This window comes from Schistocerca gregaria, chromosome 8 (assembly GCF_023897955.1).
Source record: "Schistocerca gregaria isolate iqSchGreg1 chromosome 8, iqSchGreg1.2, whole genome shotgun sequence".
NCBI classification, from domain to species: domain Eukaryota; kingdom Metazoa; phylum Arthropoda; class Insecta; order Orthoptera; family Acrididae; genus Schistocerca; species Schistocerca gregaria.
In genome coordinates, this window is record NC_064927.1 from 169,484,482 (window position 1) to 169,508,583 (window position 24,102).

The 24,102-nt window shown below is 40.6% G+C and overlaps 1 protein-coding gene across 1 annotated transcript in view; it reads right to left on the reverse strand.

Moving 5' to 3' along the window:
• Window positions 1-2,769: 2,769 nt before the first annotated feature.
• Window positions 2,770-24,102, reverse strand: part of LOC126284864 (uncharacterized) — a 201,968-nt gene continuing 180,635 nt past the window's right edge. The window contains exon 3 of the mRNA XM_049984100.1: window positions 2,770-3,075. Coding sequence (XP_049840057.1) covers window positions 2,941-3,075 — 135 coding nt within the window. The 3' untranslated portion in view covers window positions 2,770-2,940. The remainder of the gene's footprint in view (window positions 3,076-24,102) is intronic.

Consider the following 24,102-nt stretch of genomic DNA (forward strand, 5'->3'; position numbering starts at 1 on the left):
TCTTGCGTCAAAAATTCAGAAGATGTCAGCCATGGTAAACTACAAATAATATCAATGGCTGAAGGTATAAAATTTCTGGGGATGGATTTATTCCTGGGCGAACACTAAAACAATTTTTTTGATTTCTGGGTGGCGAGGGTTAACTTCTTTCCCCAAGGGGACCATTTCTCCACAAAACCTACCCCTGTTACTTGTACAGTGAACAAATAAGACACACATTTTGTGTGCTTCTAGAAAGTGGGCTGCACCTACAATTGAAAGTACCCAAGAGTGGGGGTGCATCTACTAATAGAAAGTATCCCAGAGTTGGGATACATGCATCCTAAACTTTAATAACATGTTGCATCATATTGCACAACATGACAAATGTCATGTTGAATAACATGATGTCATGTTATATATGCCATCATGTATCATGTTTACTTGACATGATAGATTATGTGATGTGGATAGTAACGCTAACAAATAAAAAAGAGTGGATATGTCAAGATATAATTATTAAAATGTCTTTGAAGCTGCCAGATAAGTTGAAAAACTAGTTCCCTTCTTTTTCATCCCTAACTCTGCCCAGGATATACTTGCCTTTCTTTGTGCTACAACAGCAGCATTTTTCACTCTGGTTTATTATCATATTTGAATAGTGGATTAAACAAATACAATAATAAATTATTCCAAATTATAGTTTTTATGGCTTTAAATGTAGAGCTAAAATACATTTTATGGTCCTTTTTCTCCTAAGTAACAACTTTCACACTGGCAGTTTACCTCTACATACATCCTCTGCAAGCATACAACTGTAGCGTGCATGGCAGAAGGTACTTAGCATGGTTTCTTCCCATTCCAGCTGTTTCTAGAGTAAGAATAGAATGATTGTCTAAAGGCCTCAGTGCATGCTAACTAATCTAATTAGTTCTGCATGGTGCCAAAGGGAGAGATGCATACGGGGCTGAAGAATGTCTCTAGATTCTTCACTTAATACGGGTTCTTGAAATTTTAAAATTAGTTTCCACAGGATCACCTACTTCTTCCTTAAAGAATTTACCAACTAAGTTTTCCAAATTTCCGTGATGCACTCTCATAAGTCAAACAAACCTGTTGTCATTCATGCTGTCCTTCTTTGTATATGTTCAATATTTCCTGTTAGTCTTATTTAGTACGGAACCCACACACTTGAACAGTATTCTGAAATGGGTTGCAAACTGTCCTAAAGGAAATTTCCTTTGCAGACTGACTGTATTTCCCCAGTTTCCTGCCAATGAATAGAAGTTTGTCATCTGCCTTACCTAGAATCAAGCCTATGTGATCATGCCATTTCATATCCCTACAAACTGTTACACCGAGGTATTTGTATAATCTGACTGGTTAAATTGTATAATCACAGACTAATATTTTATTTATATTTTGTGAAGTGCATAATTTTAAATTTCTGGACATTTGAAGCAAGATGCAAATTTTTGCACCACTTGAAAATCTTATCAGATCTGATTCAATAGTTCTGCAGCTTTTTTTCTGACAGTATTTTACTACAGATAATTGCATCATTTGTAAAAATCTAAGTTTGCCATTAATATCATCTGCCAGGTCATTAATATCTCTTTGTGGCATATGTCCACCACAGGTTTTTTTTTTTTTTTTTTTTTTTTTTTTTTCCCCCCCCCCTATCGCTTGAGCCTTGTCTCGCAGTTATGCAGGGTCAGCCATCATTAATCGGATTTGGCATGTTAATGTTTAAGAGGTGGTCGGATGCCCTTCCTGCCACCACCCCGAACCCCCCAGGATGGAATTAGTGTACCCCAACTGTCTGTGTAGAGTGTAATCCATGGAATAGTGTGAAAGTGTTCAGATATCTGCGAGCCACGTAACGGAGGCAGAACATGGGGACCAGCCCGATATTCACCTAGTGGGATGTGAAAAACTGCCTAAAAACCACATCCACGCTGACCAGCACATCGTCCCTCATCGTTAATCCGCCTGGCGGATTTGATCCGGGGCTGGCGCGCCTACCCGAGTCCAGGAAGCAGCGCATTACCACGCTCGGCTACAGTGGACAGCTGTTAATGGCACTTCTTTGGAGTTATCTATCATGTCTGAGGATGCAAATGCACACAGGCACTGCACTGATAAGAAGTGTCTCATTTGCAGGCTCAGGACTGACGGAAAACACCAAAAAAAAAAGTGGGTTGTATGCATTGGCAGGATCAGGACTGACTGAAACACACACACACACACACACACACACACACACACACACACACACACACACACACACACACACAAGACGTTAACAGTTGCTCACTGCATTGGACATATGCACCACAGTGATAGACAACATGAACAAGGCTCCCAACACACTTCCCTGGGGTACACTCTTGTATATTCATCAAAAGCTGTCATGGTGCATCCAGCCTACCAAGAAGTCCTCAATATAATCACAAATTTTGTTTAATAATCATGCTCAGTTTAGCAATTGTGATACTGAGCAGGGTGTTTTACAGAAGTCAATAAATACTGCATCCACCTCATTTTCTTGATATGCAGCTTTCAGAATGTCGTGTGAGCAAAACCCGAGGTGAATTTTGCATGATTGTTTGTCTCTGAATTCATGCTAAGAGTAAATGGAATGGAAAAGGTCATTTGGTTTGTGATACGTCATTATTTTAACTCTAGAGTATGTTCTAGAATTCTACAAAATATGGATGCCAAGGGCATCAGCCAGTGCTATTGTGAATCACTTCCATTACGCTTCCTATAGTTGGGAGTAACTTATACTTTTATCCAATCATTGGGCACAGTTTTTTGTTGCAAGTATTGTAATTTTTGGATACTGTATGTATACTAAGTACAAAAACTAAATAAAACAATTCACATTTTGTAACAAAAACTGTAGTACATATAATAAGTTCGGCACATTTCACATTTCATGTGCAAATGCTTAAAATATTAACGTTTGTTATCCATGGGGGTAACTGAGCCACATTCAGAACATTTTTGGTAGATAAGCTGATGATGACTCTTGGGTTTAAATATCTGCCACATGGCAAAGAGTCCTACAGCCAGCAATGTAGCCTTTGCCACCTGCCAAAGAAAATTAATGTCATTTTATTAGTACAAAACTACTGATAACATTACTTTAATTGATATTATAAGATTACAAAGAGACAGAATGACTGGATATTAAGACAATAATACATAAATAAAAAGCTGCAGAATATCTACCAAGCAAACATCACTTCATATACAGAAATATCTGCATAGTATATTTTCTTCAAAATACCTGAAGGCTCTCCTACATGTTCAGATTTGTGGAATAGGATTGATGAACAAATGAATGAACACTTGCAAAAAGTTTTTTAAACAATATTCTTAGTTTTCATTTTTTAATATTTAATTCATACCATACGTTTAGCATAAATATGATATTTAGTTCATTTGATTTTCACAGTAATATAATTTTTCTTGAAATTAATGAAATGAAATACGGGAAAGGTTGAAAAACATTGATGCACTTAGAATATAACTCAAAAAATTTATCTAATAAAACCAGGAGCCCCAGATACATGATAAGTACATTGTAGAATGTCATCTGCAATGTGACAGTTATAAATCTTGAAAGAAAAGTTATTCATTACAAAACAGATTTAAGTCAAATATTATTTTAGCGCATGAATAGTATCCTTCTCTCATCCAGAGGGACCATCATCAAAGAGCTGCAAGCATTCGCTATATGGTTTGAAAAATCAGAGAATAGAAATCTTTTGTCACTGACTGTACAACCCCATCAGTTTTTGATAAAATATCCACTCAGCTCAAAGCACTTTGTCCACAATTTTCTTACGCAGAGATTCACTTGTGCTGCAAATACAATTCAATAAATGTTAAGTTCCATCTTGAATCCACAGCTGGACTGAAGTTTACCATTCTTTACCACATTTGGACATTTCTTCCCTTTAAGATATGTTCTGCCTGTGTAGTCTTCAATCAACTCTTGAGCAGTTCTATAATTTCCATAAGGGATACATGATTTCTCTCACACAAATATGCCCCCTTTGTGATCAGGGATATATAAATCAAAAATTCAATGGCTGTGTACCTATATTTTAACCACACTTAAATAGTTTTAGATACCTGCTTATAATGAATGCAGCTAGGAATCTTCTTACTCTGTTGTACATGTTCTTAAGAAATTACCATTTCATCATTAATGTTATATTTGTCAAGCCTAGGAAAATTAGTAAGATAAATATCCAAAGATGTACTCCCATACTTAAATTCTACATTAAATGTATTAACTAAATGAGTAACCCATCCAGCCAAAGCACCAAAACGTGGTACTGGAGCGACTAAATGCCTACATATCCATTCATACTTTCTGACTGGACAATGTCATTTAAGCATCAGCATGAATTGCACTCAATGTATCTAAAATCCATCACATATAGGTTTTCATTTTTCTCGCTTAGCCTCCTCCGTCCTGAGCTTTGTCAATGAAAGCTTTATATTGATGGTCAATGCGTTGTTCTGGAACAAAATAAGACTAAAATACTTAATTTAAAAAAGAAATGATTGTGGGAGTCATCAAAATTTCAGAACATGTTCAGAATTAATGCTATTTATGTCAGAAAATAACTGAAATACGTACAATTTTCAGACAATTCAGTGTCACACAGCTAAAGGTTACAAAAACAATGCCACAGAAGTATATGTTGGTGCTGAATGTAGACCAAGTTTTACATCAGAACAAATATATTGCTGCATTTTAAGGAAAGTTAATGGTCCAGTGTACAATAGAGAAACTGTAAGATGGGAAATAAGGTATAATGAAGACCTGTATTGACAGTTTACGAAAGCTGATAGAAAGAAGAAGACTACAGTGGGCAGGGTATGTTCTCTGGACAGAAGTACTCTTGCTAACAAAGTATGAGAACATCAGCCAACTGGCAGGGGTCAAAAGTGGTCATCTGTGAATGATGTGGAAAGGCAGAACTTTAGTGGCACTGGAAGAAGCAGATCCAAAGGCCAGAACTGAGGGTGCCTGAGACAGAATTAAATTGGCCAACATATGTAATCAATCTTTGTAATGTTACAGTTCTATTAAGTATCAATTCATGCACTAGATGTGTTGGTCATATCATTGTATCATGTTTATGTATTTGTATATTTTGCCTCCTGCCATAGACGTAATTAGCTTGTTTATTTACAATAAATGATGACGATGATGATGATGATGATGACTATTGTGATTAAATAAACAATCACTTATTTGATACAGCTGGGTAATATTAGCATATTACAGAATATTCTAAACATATTCTAATAAAAATTACTAAAAAGAAACATAATACAATTTAGTCATCAAAGACATGAACACACTGCGGTAAATAATTATGTTCCTTCAAGCAGATGCTGTTGCCTACTGTGAACATGCAGAAACAAAATCAAGTAATGTACAGAAAGCACATGGGACAGCAAATTTAGTTTATTCCCTGAGCTACAGGAAAATATATGCTGCTTAAGGGCTGATGAAATTAGCACTTAGATGTGGATAGCATCTGTGATTGGTGTGTGCAGACACAACGTGAATTGGATGCTGTCCAGAAGCAGCTGGACACTGTAGTGGACATGCTGATAGGCTTCTGGATTCTCCTTCAGGCTGCAGTGATATCAGAGCGCCAGTGGTGAAAATTGTGACACCTCTGGTGCTATTGAAATCCCCTGGAAATCCCAAAATCTCTGTGTATTCTAATATGCAACATCTCATTGGTTTGTTCTCACCTGAATATTCATGATGAGAAATGGTGGAGTCATGTATCTCTAGGAGGAAGATGAATGTAGAACTTAGCCACAGGGATGCCCCCTCATGCATTAGTAACAGGTGCAAGGCACAGCCTACTGTTGGTTACACATCTGAGTCAGCACAGGACACCTCAATCATTGAGATAATGTCTGATTTTTCTCTCAAAGCTGGACAAGTGCAGGGGTGTGAACATACTGATTATTAGTTGCTCCAGCATTAGGTGATAGTGGAGAACCTCTCATAAATAGTTGAAAGGTTGCAAAGGAAGACTAGTGTACACTCTGTATGCTTGCTGGGAAGTCTCATCCAAGATTTGGAAACTGTGGTGTCACCGCCAGACACCACACTTGCTAGGTGGTAGCCTTTAAATCGGCCGCGATCCGGTAGTATACGTCGGACCCGCGATCGCCACTATCAGTGATTGCAGACCGAGCGCCGCCACACGGCAGGTCTACAGAGACTTCCTAGCACTCACCCCAGTTGTACAGCTGACGTTGCTAGCGATGGGTCACTGACTTCTACGCTCTCATTTGCCGAGACGATAGTTAGCATAGCCTTCAGCTACGTCATTTACTACGACCTAGCAAAGCGCCAGTATCCGTACTACAGATATTGTGAATCATGTACCATAAAGAGCGACGTTCTCCATTAATGGATTAATGGATTAAAGTTAAGTATTCCACCAGCTACGTCCGTTTTTCCCAATTCTAATTCCCTTGTCATTTTCCAGACCTTACCCCAGCGTGCGTGAGCTAAAACGCGTGAATTTCGGCCTCCTTTAGGTATACGGGTTGGCTCTCCTGCCAATCACAACATTGGCTACGAGACAAAACCGCGTTCTTATTGATATTGCTCTGATTTACTTGTGTAATGGCTTCGCCACAATCTCCAGATGTACTGTCCGAATTTTATCGCTTACAGAATCAGCAGACGCAGGCCTTACTGGATGCCCTTGGACAGCTCGTCCAGGGTCAACGTGCGATGCCAAACGATGCGGCAGCAGCCGCTTCACCGCTAACACAGCCACAACACGCTGTTGCACCAACTTTTCGACCTTTTGATGCGGCACTGGAAAGCTGGACGGAGTGGTCACGCCAATTTGGATTCCATCTCGCCGCCTACAGAATTCAAGGTAACGAGCGGCAGCCTTTTTTGTTATCGTCAGTAGAGGTGACCACGTACCGTGTGATGGTCAAATTATTTCCCCGAAGCGACGTAGCAACTCTGTCCTACGAAGAAATTTTGTCTGCATTAGATACATATTTCAAAGAATCAGTCAATGTAGTTGCCAAACGGTATACCTTCTTTCGTAGAAAACGTACGGCAGGTCAGACTAGTCGGGAGTGAGTTGCAACCTTGCAAGGCCTTAATAGGGATTGTGCTTTTGAGTGTCAATGTGGACTCCCTTATTCAGATACTATGGTACGTGATGCAATTGCACAGAACGTTTCTGATGGTCGTATGAGGGAACAGATTTTGAAACTAGTCAATTCCTCCCTTCAACAAGTGATGGACATATTGGATCGGCAGGACACACTTGACTTTGCTCAGGAATCATTTGAAACTTCGCCAGCAGTGTGTCAGGTTAAGCGGCCCGCCGGGCGAGCTGCACGGAGCAGTAAACAGCCCTCGCGCCCAGGTGCGCCGCTGCCGCCAGGCTCTCAGCCACGTGTGCCGCGCAGGCAAGCAAATATAGTGATCAAATCATGCCCGCGGTGTGCTACTAAACATTCGCGTGATAATTGCCTGTCACGCCAAGTTATTTGCTTTTATTGTAATAAAAAAGGACATGTTCAGAGTGTTTGCCAGAAAAAGCTCCGATCAGAAGCTCAAAACCGTTCCAGGCCCTTTGCTTCGCGCCGGAATCGGAACCGAACCAAGGATACTCAGGCTCACGAAAATTCGCCCATGGAAATTCATGTAGTTCATACCACTCTGCTCAGTGCCACACTCTCTAACAGTGACTGTGTTCGTCCCAAAAATAGTGTGCGTCGACATCGCCGGAACTCCCGTCAAGTCGCAAGTGATTCTGTACCAGTGTCAGTTCACGTTGCACGAGACAGTCGCTCTTGTTGTCAGCAGAACAATAAACTTTTTGTGGACTTGGACATTAACGGCAAAGTGATCGGCAAAGTGATACCATTCCAGCTCGATACCGGTGCTGCAGTTTCACTGATCAATCAAGACACTTACAAACTGCTGGGCACACCTCTGTTGCGTGACGCAAATGTTAAATTAAGTAGTTATTCTGGTCAAGGTATCCCTGTGTTAGGACAGTGCAGCCTTCTTGCAACATACAAAGGACAAACAAAACTTGTGTCATTTTACGTCCTTCGTTCTTCTTCTGGAGTGAACTTGCTTGGTTTCGATTTATTTCAGTTGTTTAACTTATCTATAGTACATCAGGTCCTATCAGTGAACCAGACTGTGCCGTCAGACAGTGTTTCTCGTATATGTGAAGAATTTGCAGACATTTTTGCACCGGGCCTCGGTTGCGCTAAGAACTATAAAGCACATTTGGAACTGAAAGGAAACGCGCAATCGAAATATTTCATAGCGCACAATGTTCCCCACGCATTGCGTGATGAAGTCGCAAAAAAATTACACGATTTGGAATCACAAGGTGTAATTGAACGTGTGCAGTCTCCTCTCTGGGCATCACCCTTAGTAATTTTGCAAAAACCTTCCGGAAAGTTGAGACTTTGTGTGGACTTCAAGGCAACAGTGGATCCACAACTAGTGATTGCAACTTTTCCTTTACCCCGCCCGGAAGATCTTTTTGACAAACTGTGCCCGGGTAAATATTTTTCGAAGTTGGATCTCGCAGATGCGTACTTGCAAATACCGGTGGACAAAGAATCCCAGCACGTTTTGGTGGTTGACACGCATCTTGGTTTGTCGATTCAAACGACTGCCATTCGGGTGTGCATCCGCCCCTGCATTGTTTCAGCAATATCTACAAACTGTTTGTGCGTCGCTCCCTACTGCAGCAAATTATCTGGACGATATTGTGATCTCTGGAAAGACAGAAGAAAAACATTTGGCCAATCTCAGAACATTATTTCAAATCTTGCGACAAAATGGTCTTCGCTTGTGGAAGGACAAATGTGTGTTTTTTGCTCGGGACTTGCCATACTTGGGACATGTAATCAATGCCCAAGGCATACATCCCAGTCCCACGCACCTTCGTGCCATACAAGACTTGCCGTCGCCGCAGAATTTGAAGCAGCTACAGAGTGTGCTGGGAAAAATTACGTATTATAATAGATATGTTCGGCATGCCTCTTCCATTTCAGCTCTGCTTCATCGCTTACACCGTAAAGGTGTTCCGTTCATCTGGACGATGGAATGCGAACGCGCCTTTCGCCAGTTGAAATCGGCGTTGCTTTCCAATACTTGCCTTACGCCATTCGATCCCCAGGAGCCCCTATTGTTGATGATGGATGCATCGGATTTCAAGATCCGTTCTGTGCCTGCGCACAAAGATGGATCGCACGATCGCCCTATTGCCTTTGCATCCAAATTGCTCTCGCCTGCTCAAAGAAATTATTCACAGATCGAGAAAGAAGCATTGGCTCTCGTATTTGGTGTTACAAAGTTTCATGATTTCTTTTATGGTCGTCACTTTACCATTATCACAGACCACAAACCTTTGACATCGCTTTTTCATCCGACCAAGCCTGTACCTCCACGTACAGCGCAGAAATTCATTCGCTGGTCTATTTTCCTCTCGCAGTACTGCTACGATATCTTGTATCGGTCCACTGCTAAGCACGGAAACGCCGATGCGTTGTCCCACTTGCTTGCTGCTGAGGATAGGGCATTCGATTCCTCCGAACTTGCTTGTATGTTCATTGATGCGGAAACCGATGACGTCGTCGAATCGTTTCCGATTGATTTTCGTCGTGTAGCTACAGCCACAGCTGCCGACCCTGTCCTTGCTCCCGTTCTGCGTTTTGTTGCTACGCAATGGCCCTAGTCAAAGTCACCGATCGGGGACCCGCTGGTACGCCAATTTTTTGCTCACGGGGAGAGACTTTTTGTACGACGTGGTGTTTTGTTGTTGCGTTCTGATAATGATCAGTCCAGGGTCGTGGTACCACATTCATTCCTGTCCTCTGTCTTACAGATTCTCCGCCAAGGACATTGGGGTATAGTGAGTACGAAACAACTTGCTTGTCAGCACTGTACTTGGTTCGGAATCGATGCCGCGATTACGAATATGTGCTCTTCTTGCATGGTGTGTGCCGAACAACGATCAGCACCACCGCGGAAATTCTTTCCATGGCCAAAAGCCACTTCCCCTTGGCAACGCTTACACATCGATTTTGCTGGTCCATTCTGGAATGCTCGATGGTTGGTTGTGGTAGATTCATTCAGTAATTTTCCTTTTGTTGTCCGGATGTCTTCCACGACGTCATTTGCCACCATCCAAGCATTATCTGCTATCTTTTGCATTGAAGGTCTTCCACAGACTATTGTTTCCGACAATGGCCCACAATTCATGTCAGCAGAATTTCAGTCATTCTGAAGGGCCAATGGTATTGAACATCTGACGTCCGCGCTGTTTTCGCCACAGTCAAACGGTGCCGCTGAACAATTGGGCAGGACTTTCAAGTCACAGATGTTGAAGTTAAAAGAGTCGCATTCTCGGGAGGACGCGTTATTGCTCTTTTTGTCCTCGTATTGCTCTCAGCCTTGAGATGGTCGCTCGCTGGCTGAGTTGCTCCACGGTCACCCTCATCGAACCTTGATGTCTTTGCTACATCCGTTACATCAGGTTCCTGTGCAGCGGCAGTCACCTGCTTTTGCTCCAGGTGACTTTGTCTACTATCGCCACTACCGAGGTTCACAGCGTTGGATCGAAGGGCCCATTCTTCGCTGCCTCGGATGCGCTATATATATGGTTTTGGAGGCCTCTGGTGAAGTGCGTCAGCATCTCAATCAGCTGCGCCTCTGTCGTCGCACGGGATCTGCCGCTCGCTGTCTGCTTTCAGCGACGGTGCCGTCCGGTCAGCACCCTGGGGACCCATCTACTGGGCCGCCTCAGCCCCAGGTGTTACCGACGCTGCCTTCCATTTTGGCCAATGGCGCCGCGCCGCCGCCACCGCCACCTGTTCTCCCGCCGGCGATGCCCGCAGTGGACGACCGCTGCAACCGCCAGGCGCCTCCCTGGGTCACACGCCGCCGATCGCTTCCCGTGACCAGACATGGAACTCTTGCCCGCTCTGGACCATATGTCGTCTTCGCCCGTCGGGTGCCCCGGCCCGATGGAGGTCGACCCTTCGGCCCCTCCTGTCTCTTGACGGGTGCATACACCACGTGTTGGCATGCACCCTGGAGCATGTTTTCAGGCGTTTCCTAGCTCCCCGCAGTCCGAATGGCAGGGTGCGGGTGGTACAGCCTCGCCTGTTGTTAGGCTCCCCACCTCGTCGCATACGTCAACATGTGGTCCTCCCAACGGCAGGCGGAAGCCATATGCCACAACCGTATGCCGATTTGCGGGGGAGGAATGTGGTGTCACCGCCAGACACCACACTTCCTAGGTGGTAGCCTTTAAATCGGCCGCGGTCCGGTAGTATACGTCGCACCCGCGAGTCGCCACTATAAGTGATTGCAGTCCGAGCACCGCCACACAGCAGGTCTAGGGAGACTTCCTAGCACTCGCCCCAGTTGTACAGCCGACTTTGCTAGCGATGGTTCACTGACTTCTACGCTCTCATTTGCCGAGATGATAGTTAGCATAGCCTTCAGCTACGTCATTTGCTAAGACCTAGCAAGGCGCCAGTATCCATACTATAGATATTGTGAATCATGTACCCTAAAGAGCGATGTTCTCCATTAATGGATTAAAGTTAAGTATTCCACCAGCTACGTCCTTTTTTCTCAATTCTAATTCCCTTGTCATCTTCCAGACCTCATGAGCCTGCATGAGCTAAAACGCGTGCATTTCGGTCTCCTTTAGGCATACGGGTTGGCTCTCCTGCCAACCACAACAGAAACAGCTCTGCAGGTGGCTACTGAAACCATGGGATAGCACATGTTACTATGACTGACACTTGCTGTTTGTGTTCAGAGGCCATTATTGGTTTCCTTAGATGGTTGGCTGAACCAGTGAACACAGCTACCCTTGCACATGAGGTGGAAGCATAGCTCTTGTTTGCAGGATCATACTCAAAGTCTGTCATGGCTGTCTAATTTGGAGCAATGTTGAATATCTAAAGAAGCAGCTACAACATCTGTGTCAATCTAGGATGTAGATTTCTTGACCTACACCATTACACTGGGAATCTATGGAGCTCATCAATAGACAGATCTGCACCACACATGGATTTTCATGCTAGAGGTACCACTCCATAGGCTTGATGATTAATTGCGTGCTGTAACTGGAGAAAAGAGCAGATCAAGCATGAGAAAATGTTAATGCAGTAGTAGTTAATAATTCTGTCCAAGTGGTACTAAGAGGAGGAAGGTGGCTGAAACAGGTAGTGGAGTGTGTTCATGGAACATATACCACAACGTTAGGCAAGACACCAACGGTGGCAGGCTATTTATTACTATAAACAATGCTATAACACCTCGAGAGGCTATAACAGGAGCCCCCTTAATAGGTCAGATGCTTGTTGCTCAAATGAATCGCCTTCTCAGCTAACAGAGTACATGTGGTGTGCACACTGTCACTGTAGGTTCATTGATGATATACCTACCATAAATAGAGGGACGTCATTGACACTACTCTCAGAGGAGAACATACATCCTCATAGCTCAGAAAAGAGAAAATATGCATGTGGTATGAGTAAAGTGCTCGCATACATCAAAAGAATCTAGAATCAGCTAAACCTATTAAAGGTAATAATGTCCACATTATGCAAGAAACAGAAGCTGGTTTGCAAGCTGAAATGGACAGCAGGGAAATAATTCAGATTGGAATATATATCATAAGTATGGGTTAGATGCAAATCATGGTAGCATATTTATTGCCACAAAGAACTCATTAACATCAAATTGCTTTGTAACAGAATCTAAATGAATATAAGCATTAGAGGTAGGTCAAACGTATGAACTGGATTATTTTTATAGACAACCTGCTACAGGAGCTGTAGTATCAAAGCACTTCAAAGAAAGTTTACAGCATATTCTGAATAAATTTCTTTATAATGGTACTGTAATGGGCAGAGAGGCAGGGGAGGGGTGGGGGTGGGGGCAGGAGGAAGAGGGTGGGTGGTGAGACTGCAATTTGGCAGCTACAGAATGGGGTAGCGGACTGATTACAACTGGTGCCAGGGACAGTGATTTGAGTGAGATTGTTCTGAATGTCTTGTAGGAGTATTTCTTCAGGCAGATAGAGAAGAAACTCTTGAGGGAAACATCTTACAGCTACTACCAACCAAAAGATCCACAATTTTTCAAATAAGTTAACTTATACCAGAGCATATGTAATCATAAAGTTTTGGCAGCATCAATGACTCTGGGTGTTATAAGGAATGCTAAGAAAGGTAAGGATATATTTTTGCTTAGCAAGAACGAATTCAGAGTATCTGAGAAGTCAACCTTACATGTTCAGCTCTGAGAAGGATGTGGAGGAAAAAATGGATAAAATTCAAAAACATTGTTTCAATATATCTTAGATCTGTATGCGTGATGAAAAGCTGTAATCGATGGGAAGGACCTACCATAGTTAAATAGCCATGGCAGAAAGTTTCTACAAAAGAAAAGACAACTTCATCACAGATTAAAGTGAAGTCAAAGTTTCACTAACAAACAATATCTGAACAAGTCAAAATGAGTGTAAAAAGAACAGTATGAAAAATGTTCAATGAAATCAAATGTAGACTTGCCAATTAATCTTACAAAAAATCCTAAGAGATTTTGGTCCTACAAAAAGTCAGTAAGCAAATCAAAATCATCTACTGAGCTACTCAGTGAGAAGGCCAAAATAATGAATTTAAACTTCCAATATTGTTTTGCCAAGGAAGATAGTAATATGATTCCTCTGTTCAATAGTCACACAAATGTCAAAATAGTCAATATTGACATAAGTGATCACAGAATACAAAATCAATTAAAATTACTCAACAGTGGAGAGGCATCTGGACAGGATGAGACACCTGAGAGATTTTGTAGACATTATGTGAAAGAATTTGCCCTCCTTTCTGCAGCAGTTTACTGTAGCTTGTTTAGGTAACAATGGGTACAAGTGATTGAAAACAAAGTGCAGGGCATTCCTATTTTAAAGGTTCATTGGACAAATGCACATAATTAGACTATATCGCTACTGTCAGACTGTAACAAAATCATGGCACCTTTTATACTCATGCATTATAATATTTTTGAAGAACAAAAGTCTCCTCTACAAGGAGATCTTGCAAAACAAAGCTTGTTCTGTTCAGCCAATCCAAAGTGCTGTAGACAAAGATACCCAAGTGGATCCTTGTTCCTTGACTCATAATACATTACAAATATTCTGTACCTATTGTTTATACTTGGCTCCTCAAGTGTGCTGGTGGATTGATTTGTGTGTTACATCAGTTGTGACAAGTTACATAAAGGTTATCTGAATATAAGAACTAGGCTGTATCCTATGCTAAACTGACAACAATGGAGTTTGATATTATTTTATATACATTGCACACTTTATTCTATCTGTGTTTTGGTTTGTTTATGGGTTGTCTGATAATGATTAAGAAGTCAAAATTGTAAATAAATTTGAAAAATGTAGAGCTCATAGTGGACAACTGTTTTCATTGGGAATAAAAACTAAATCAAATTGTGTGGACAGAAGTTTGGTGGTGTTTTTTACTCCTTTCTTTATAAAGAAACTCAACATCAGCTAATTTCAGACATCAGGTTATTGATAATAAATGAAAAGTTGAAAGAAAAATGTAAAACACAAAACTTTTTGAATTTTAAATATGTAATGGTGGACATGGTTTTTTGTGTAATGAGTGTAATATCCATGTTACTAAAGATACTAGTGAATGATGGTCTCAGATATTCCACAGCAGCATATCCTTAGCATGTAACCCTATTTTAAGAGTTACAAAAAGCAAATGCTTGCTAGAGAGAATTATAGTACTAACCCCGTAATAATTCTATGTGATATTATATTTTGTAATTATTATTAATTATTCTTTCACAAGGAGTCTGGCTGGTTACAATACTGCGTATGTGATAGCAGTTGAATAATACCAAACAATTGAACCAGAAAAAAAAGCATTTCACTGATCGTCAAAAATGAGCCATAAAAGAACAATGAGATTATAAATTGCAATAGTGCATAAATGAAAGAAGAAAGTCAAGTAAATAGGGGAAGGAATTCAGAAAATTAAATCAAAATCTGAGGCTCACATTCAAAAGTTAAATGACTCCAAATGAAACATTAATAGATTTAAATGTGAAGACCAGGGATAAGATCAGCAAATAGAAATGAATGTGACTGGTGGGCAGAATCAGGATTCTAATTTGAAGAAAAAGCTTCTGGAATTAGATGAAGCTAGAAAAGTTGCAAAAACATGTAGCTCACCCACTGATGCAGACTCAAGAGGAAAGAGAGTGAGTGCTGCAATTAAAGACAGTCATGGAGGAAATAACTGTGTGAACACTGTTATTAACAATCTTATGGGCCTCTAGAAATATTGAGCATTGATTTTGTAATGTGATCTTATTCATTAGTATTACCTGTGAAGATAAGATGTGCATTCTACAAGTAATGCAACATGATATACATTCAATAAGTAATGCAACACATTTTTTTTCTCAACAACTTTCAGTTGAAAACATGCAGACTTTGTTGTAGTACTCGTGGAATATTCCTGCTTCAGCCCCTATAATTTCATGATGCTCCAATGGGCAGCAGAACTATATATAGCCTTCAAACAGATGTCTGCAACAGACACGCGATCCAAGCAGAGAGCTGTCATTGAGCTTCTTTAGGAGTAACCCAGACATTTATAGGTACTTGCATAATGTCTCTGGAGACCTGGCAGTGAACAGTCCTGGTGAGTCATTGGAAGAGGCATCAGTTATCATTGAACAAGGTCGCGCAAACCTGTCTGGTCTCCCTTATGCCAACTAGCCGCATGTCTGTGCTACCTCAGGAAACTGAAGAAATGATTTCAGCATGTTTATTGCAACAAAAATAAAATGCAAATGAACTTCTCCTTGTAAATGAGAATGCAAGGCCTCACACAAGTCTGTGCACCTGAGAGGAGCTCACAAAACTTCACTAGACTACTCATCCTCATCCACTCCATAGCCCTGATCCTGAACCTTCTCAGTTCCATCTGGCTGGCTCAATGAAGTATGCTCTCCATGGGAAGCAATATGTGGATGATGAGGAAGCTATTGATGCAGCACTATATTGGCTCTGAAACCGACCAGTAGCGCAGTAGTACTATATGAGCATACAGTGCCTCCCAGTTAGGTGGCAAAGGTTGTTACAGTGAATGGAGACTATATTGAAAAATGTATTTTTGTAGACCAAAGAGTGGAGAATAATATTGTGTACTGAAATGCTGAATAAAACCAATCTGCTTTTAGAAAAAAAAAGTGCTGCATTACTTATTGAATGCCTCTTGTATCCTTAATGGCTTTTTTCAAGTTGGTAACCACACTAATTTGGAAAGTTTGCAGTACCAATTAAACTGAATGATAGTATTACTGACTGGAATAATCTATTACTGGGGCAGTTTTTAAGAAAACACATGTTAATATCATCAACAAGCTCTATAAAACTTCAATTGGACATGCTTATAAATGCCCTCTAAGAACAATTTTTTAATATCGATATTCTTAAATGCATGGCAATTTCTGATGAAAGTTTATATTTTGCTTTCTTGAGATATGCTGACAAAAGTTCAAACCTGAATCTTGTAATATATTTATGCAAATGGACATACTCAAAAAGGGGCAAGGAAGAATAGCAGTTCCCCTTTCCTTTCTCTCTGCCAAGCATGTATGTATGTGTGTGTCGGGAAAAGGGGGGGGGGGAATTCTGTAAACAAAACTGGCATTTTATCACACCACACAATCAGTCACATCATTTCAGTTTCAGTTTGGAGAAAGCCAGAACATGTAACAGGTATTAACAAGTAGCAAATATATCAAGAGCAGTTTGTCTTTGAATCTTTGGTAGGTAAAAAATCAGTCTTATTCCTTTTCTTTTACACCTCATATATTATATTCCTCTGATAACAAGTTCTATAAAGCTCGCATTTTCCAGAAGGAGATATTTCATCCAGATGTGTTTTGATATTTACAATTTGGAATAATTTTTTATTGCCATTGCACATTTAATATACTTTTGCAGTAAAAGCCCCCAGCTGTAGCTAGTACTAAAGGATAATATAGTAAACAAGATAAAGTTTTACCATCAGTAGAGACAGATACAGTTAAGTGTTCCACCGACTTAACGTGAATACTGTCTGGTACCAAATACTGTGTACTAATATAAAAAAAAATATAAGTTTCTAAAATTTCTAGGAAATGAGTACATAGCTGGGTACACAGGTGAACTACCTAATGTGATACCTTGCTGCTGTGACGGTACCTTAGGGTTATTGCTGTTTAGTTGCTCTTTCTAACAGCATTCCATATGAGCAAACCAGTTGCAGCTTTACCTGTTGTTACTCGTACTGTATGTACTTGGGCTATGTATGGGTCTGTTTAAAAACAATAGCTTGATGTAGTCATAACACCTAACCGCACAGGCTTTACTTCATACCCACAGCTGATTTGCTGCAAATAATAACCTGTATCTACAGTCAAATAGTCTAAGCCGTGGCTAGAACTGTGAATTAATAAAACACACAGAACTAAAAAGTAAATGAATAACTAAATCAAAAGGGTTCCATTCTAACACCTATAGTTGATGTAGGTAACAAAGAAATATGTTGAACAATGTTTATTCAATAAAGGACATCTCAAATAAATGGGAAGTGGTGTTATAATATTCAGCTGAAATACAGACATAAAATACCCTTATCAAATGCAGTAAAGTTACACTGAGAGCATTATGAGAATAGTAGCAAAATCCCCAAACTAAAAAGTCATCGAAGACATGTGAAAACAGTCCATTTCATAATCACAATACATGACATTCTACAGCTCAAAACAGTTTTGAATTCAATATGATTCAAAAATTGGCACACACAATGCAAAGAACAGTAACCTATACTCTGTCTGTCCTCAGTTCTGTGATAAAAAAAATTTAAAAAAAAAAAAAAAAAAAAAATAGACTCCTATTCTGAGGCACAGTCAACGCTGCCATGAGTTAGAGCCCCTTCAAAAGCTAAGAGTATTCTAATGGCCATTCACTCCCCTGAATCAGTCACCTGTATGTCTGAATGACGCACATTACCATAGGCAGGTCTCCTGCCTTCCAGCACTATGCATAGAGAGCTCAGACTAGCTCCCTCGAGCGCTTCACTTGAAAGGTCCCAGTCTCTACTTGATTCCCATAGTGTTCAGCTAATGTCTGCTTGTCAATTGGCCAAAGGCCATCCCCCCCAAACACACATTGTTCTTACATGCTAGAGGCATGCTTTTGACTCATCCTGACCACTTTACCACACTAAATAATGCATTACAGCAATATTTAAATAAAGATATGTTTTAAATATTCTGTCACACTCAGATCATTTACAATAATCATAAATAAATAAGCCAGAATTCTTGTGCAAGTGAGCTCATGATAAATGAGAACAGAGTGTCATTAAATGTTATTTAAACAATAATTTATATCTTTTTGACAGAATGTCTTTTGGTTCTCTTTTCAATTGTGGTGTCTGCTAACACATGGGACATACCCCTTTTATATTAGCACACTTACCATCAACATTTAAATAAAGTTATTGACAAAATCGTACACTGTTAATTAAATAAAACACAAGTAAGACCAAATAACAGCTATTGATGCTTTGTTCATTTGCTGCGTAAATGTGGAGAATATGATGTTCTGACAAACATTTATGTGATAGAATGATATAACAAACATAACAAATCAAGAAATAAAATAGAAACAGATACACCACTTTCAGAGCGGATAATGTAACATAATGCTATCATCTGAGATATCAGTCGTTTAAATTGCATGAAGCAACTAAAAGTTGTTTATTCAGAGGTTGATTCTGAAAACGTTTAATCGCTGTGAGATGTTAACTTCTGTAGTTTTACAGATATTGAGAGACTGTTGTGTCACAGGATGTGCCTCATTTTTCTAAGACTGCAGATATACTCAGATTTGCAGTAATATTTGGCTATAAATTATCATAAACTCTCAAAGAGGACTAAGAAGCCATCATTCAGTTCGTCTCAACACCATCCATTGCTGGGAGCACAGCTGAACCTCTTAAGTGATCGAAGCATTGTCCAAATTCCCCACACCAGAATTTTTCCCAACATCTGGTACTTTGCTCCTCTCTGCACCTGGCTTGCATGGAGAAACCGTTGCATGCACTCAGCCACTGGGCCCACTAACATACAGATGTACAACAGATTCATATTACATCAGACCAAAATGGGCAGCTAATTAGCTCACCCAAATATGTGTAACTTTACAACCCATATAACTTTAATTAAGAACAATATTATGAAAACGAAAGTTGCTACTCACCAAATAGTGGTGATCCTCAGTCACAGATAGGTTTTCTTCCACCGACTCTCCAATGTTTCTGTCCCTTTACCATGTGGTGCCCTGTTAATCATTAATGATTCACTACCCCTTACACTAAAATCCGTAATGCCCTTGGCCTCACCACTATTGAAAACTAACTTACCCAATGCCCGACAGATTCCAAACCAACAGTCACCAGGATCAATTGTATGATTACATCTAATGATTACTTCTAATTTGAAGGCATTGCCTACAAACAAACCTGGGGTATGGCTATGGGCACCTGCATAGCACCATCCTGTGTCAGCATATTCATTAGCGATCTACAGGAACCATTCCTAAACACCTAGAATCCTAAACCCTTCACCTGGTTCAGATTCATTGATGACATCTCTGCTACCTGGATCGGGGTGAGGACACCCTATCCACATTCCTCCAAAAGCTCAACAGCTTTTCTCCCCATTTGCTTCATCTGATCCTATTCAACCAAACAAGCCACCTTCCTAGATGTTGACCTCCACCTCAAAGATGGGGTCGCCGCATCTGCAGTGACAGGTCGTCGCATCTGCAGTGACGGGCATTCCCTCTCGAAATATACTGAGGGTCTCACTGAAGCATTCACAGATCGTAATTATCCTCCCAACTGAGTACAAAAACAAATCTCCCATTCCTTATTTTTCCAGTCTCCGACCACCTTGCATAGTCTCACCGTCTGACCACAAAGGAGCGTTCCCCTCACAACTTAGTACCACCCATGCTGGAACAACTGAATTACATTCTCTGCAAGGGTTTCAACTACCTCTCGTCATACACTGAAATCAGAAAGAACCTGCCAACTATCCTTCCCATGCTTCCCACAGTGGTATTCCACAGTCCACTGAACCTTCACAACATACCCATCCACCCCTACACAACCCCTGCTCCCAACTCCTTACCTCGCGGCTCATATCCCTGTAATAGACCTAGCTGCAAGACCTATCCCATAGATCCTCCCATCACCTCCTACTCTGCCTGATGACAAACATCACCTATCCCATCGAAGGCAGGGCTACCTGTGAACCCAGTTGTGATCTACAACTGGGCTGCAACCACTGGGCATGACAACTAACAAGCTGTCTGTCCGCATGAATGGCCACCAACAAACTGTGGCCAAGAAACAGGTGGACCACCCCGTTGCTGAGAATGCTGCCCAATGTGACATCCTTCATTTCAATGAGTGTTTCACAACCTGCGCCATATGGATCCTTCCCACCAACACCAGCTTTTCTGAACTGATCAGGTGGGAACTCTCTCTCTGCAATATACCATACATTCCTGTAACCCTCCTGGTCTGAGCCTTTTTAGTCATTGTCCTCACCCATCCAGCCCCTTCACTGTTCCAGTTCCAAAACTACACAGCCCTCATTCCACCAACACATGCAGTCTTTTTACTTCTCTCCTTTTCTGCAACCCCCTCCCCGCTTCCCCGCCTGCTCTCAAACCTCCTGACTTCACATAGCTGCACTAGCCTCTCCTCCTCGTCCCTGCTCACTACACTGTCCGCCACCCCTACCCTACTGTCCCTACCCCTCACCACCCCAGCCTCCTCCTTACCACCACCATGTTGCCACACCCATCATGCACTAGTGCTGCATGCAGTGTGCCTACAGTTGCCTGAGACTGCAGTCATGCATGTGAGTTGCATTTGTGTGTGTGTGTGTGTGTGTGTGTGTGTGTGTGTGTGTGTGTGTGTGTGTGTGTGTGTGTGTGTGTGTGTGTGTTGTGTCTATTTTTGATGAAGGTCTTACAGGCGGAAAGCTTTATTTGTGAAAGTCTTTTTGTTGTGCCCATTAGTGACTCAGCATCTCCACTATATGGTGAGTAGCACCTTTCCTTTCCATAATATTGTCACATTCCATTGTTTAATTAATAACAGAAGTATATGAGACCAATTAAAATAGATTCAATCATTTCCCTGCAGTCTCCTTTACAACACGAAATCGTTCATTTTTTTCCTGTATAACCAAATCTCAGGTTGAGACTATGGTTCTGACATGAAATGACTGAACTTCTGGTTCAGTTCCATCCACACTCAGTAGAAGAAATGTGTCTTTATCTTCAGTGATCTGTTCAGGGCAAAGTTCCATTGTGATCAAATTACAGAAAGATATATCTGTCTGTGCTTCAGTTCGATCCACTATTGCCTCGTGAGTACAACCAAACTGGAAGACTGTGTTCAAGAAACTTCTTAGCTTCTCCTTGCTGCATAACTCTCCATTAAAATAGGAGAAAAGAATACCTCTTTCTATTTTATTCCAGTCTGAATTGGAATAAATTAATTTGCTTCTGTGTAACATCTGATGATTTCATAAAACACAACTTGAAATGCAATTGTTACAAATAAAAGCTTCTCTGATAATTCCCACAGTATTCTTTCACTAATAATGTATTCTCCATCAACTAACTTCCGTATCTTATAGAACTGCTATCTCATTTTGTACACTGTTGAAATCACTGTGACACTACAGTGTTCCAAATTCCATCTCTTAGTGAAATGAGGAATATAAAAGGAGAGAGTGAATAGCGACAGCACTTATGTTACAAGTTTTGCTTATCAGCCATTATATGTAGGCAAAGCTCATCGTCAAAGTTAACACCCACATATAAAATGTTTGCACAAACCAAACCCAGGTGTTGAACATGGAGGGAAATTTAATTGAAAGCTTTTGCTTGTTTCACTGTTCTGACATTTGTATCTTCTCTCTCTTTTGAAACTGATTCTAAACATAGATATTTTCCATCTTTCCCCTGCTCTTTTTTTTCTGTGATTTAAATCTGATAATCTTTCAGTAACTATTTCCCTATCTGACTTACTCTTTTCTCTTGTTTACTGCTTTCATTTTAATTTACATATTTGAATTATTTTGATAAGAAAAATGGAAATACCTCAAACACGTGGCAAAATGCGAACTTGGCCATCCAGCTGCCAACCACGATGCACACCAAAACACTAACAACTTCTAAAGCTGCTTCGCTACATGGTCCATTTGCATATTCCTTCCTAGCACAAGTTTCCCTCAACTATACAGATGAGAATTCTGGCAAGATGGCGCCGATAGGAAAGTGTAGTGACGCTTCTCTCGCGCTAAAAAGGCAAAAAAATGAACAATTCTTCGTGTAGAGAATGTGAAAGCGTGTGATTAGGGGTATTCTGGGTGTCAAATGCAACTTCTTGTTACACGAAAGGTGCGCGAAAGTGAATCTAAAGTTCGTCAGCTATGATTTTCTGTGGACATGTCACGGTTGTTTACGTGACGATACGGCCGATCTTGTAAGTGCAGTTGATACAAAAAACGAAATTATAAAGATACTACGAAGTGACATTGAGGCATTAAAAACCTAACTTTCGACCATCAAGAAAGAAAACGATACATTAATACAAGAAAAGAAGTCCTGTGTGTGTAAAAGCCATCAAACGAAAAAGCAAGAAGATCGCGAAAATACGAGTGACCGATCGGATTTTAAAAACAACATTTCAAGTGTTTCCGTTGATGTCTCGGTAAACTCAGTAAAAACCGGAAGATAAATATAAATGGAAGGTGGTGACACACAGCAAAAGGAAAAACAAGGCGACTGATCGCAACAAAAGGAAAATGACTTTTTAATAATTGGCGATTCCCTGCTGAAGAATATTGCTGTCCCCAATTGCAAGATCGACGTACGACCTGGAATTAGAACTCAACAGCTCGGTAAACATTTTAAAAATATGGTAAATGCAAGACAGGATACTACAGAACCAGATTCTGAAACCAGACATAACTATAAAGGGGTGTTTATACATGTTGGAACGAATTCGTAAAGGAGCAGTAGTGAGGAAGAAATGACGAACGAAACAAGAAACATGATTCCTTCTGCAAGAAATATGTATGCAGGATCTCGGCTGAAACTTCGCGGAATCATAAACAGAAGGTCGGTGAGTGAAAAATATATCGCCAAAATAAACTGTGCTCTTAAAGAACAATGTGATCGTCTTGGGGCAATTTTTATAGACCCAAACAAATTCCTATGTGAAAACTCACTAGCGAAGGATGGCTTGCATTTCAATAGGCTGGGGTCTGTAATGTTCAGCAGAATGTTTACAGATGTCTGTAAAATCATTAGAAGCAAGGGAAACTAATATGGCCTGAAGGGGGTGAAAATCATACACTCTAGCTGGAAAAGAAAAATATAAGCACCATACAAAAAAAGACGATACTAAAGAATTTGCCCCAGAATACATCTCACAACATGTAAATCAACAAAAGAAAAATTACATAAAAGTACTTCATCAAAATATTCAATACTTTGGTAACAGAAAACTGGAAGCGGAAGTACTCCTGAGTGAAAAAAGACCAGACATATTATGCATAAGTGAACATGGACTAACTGAAAGTAAACTACATAACGTTGCAGTAAAGGACCATAAACTAGCTAGTTACTTCTGCAGATCTAAATATAAGGGTGGTGGCGTTTGTATATATATTAAAACAGGTACTCTACCAAAGAATGTCAACAGTGAAGCTGCTACATTGACCATAGCTAGAGAAAAAGACTTTGAAGTTACTGGTATAGTGGCAGAGGATTTAGAGTGATTTGTGTGTACAGGTCACAATGTGGCAATATTAGCATCTTTCTGAAAAAAATTGCTGGCTTATTGAGAATGAATATGAAGAGAAAT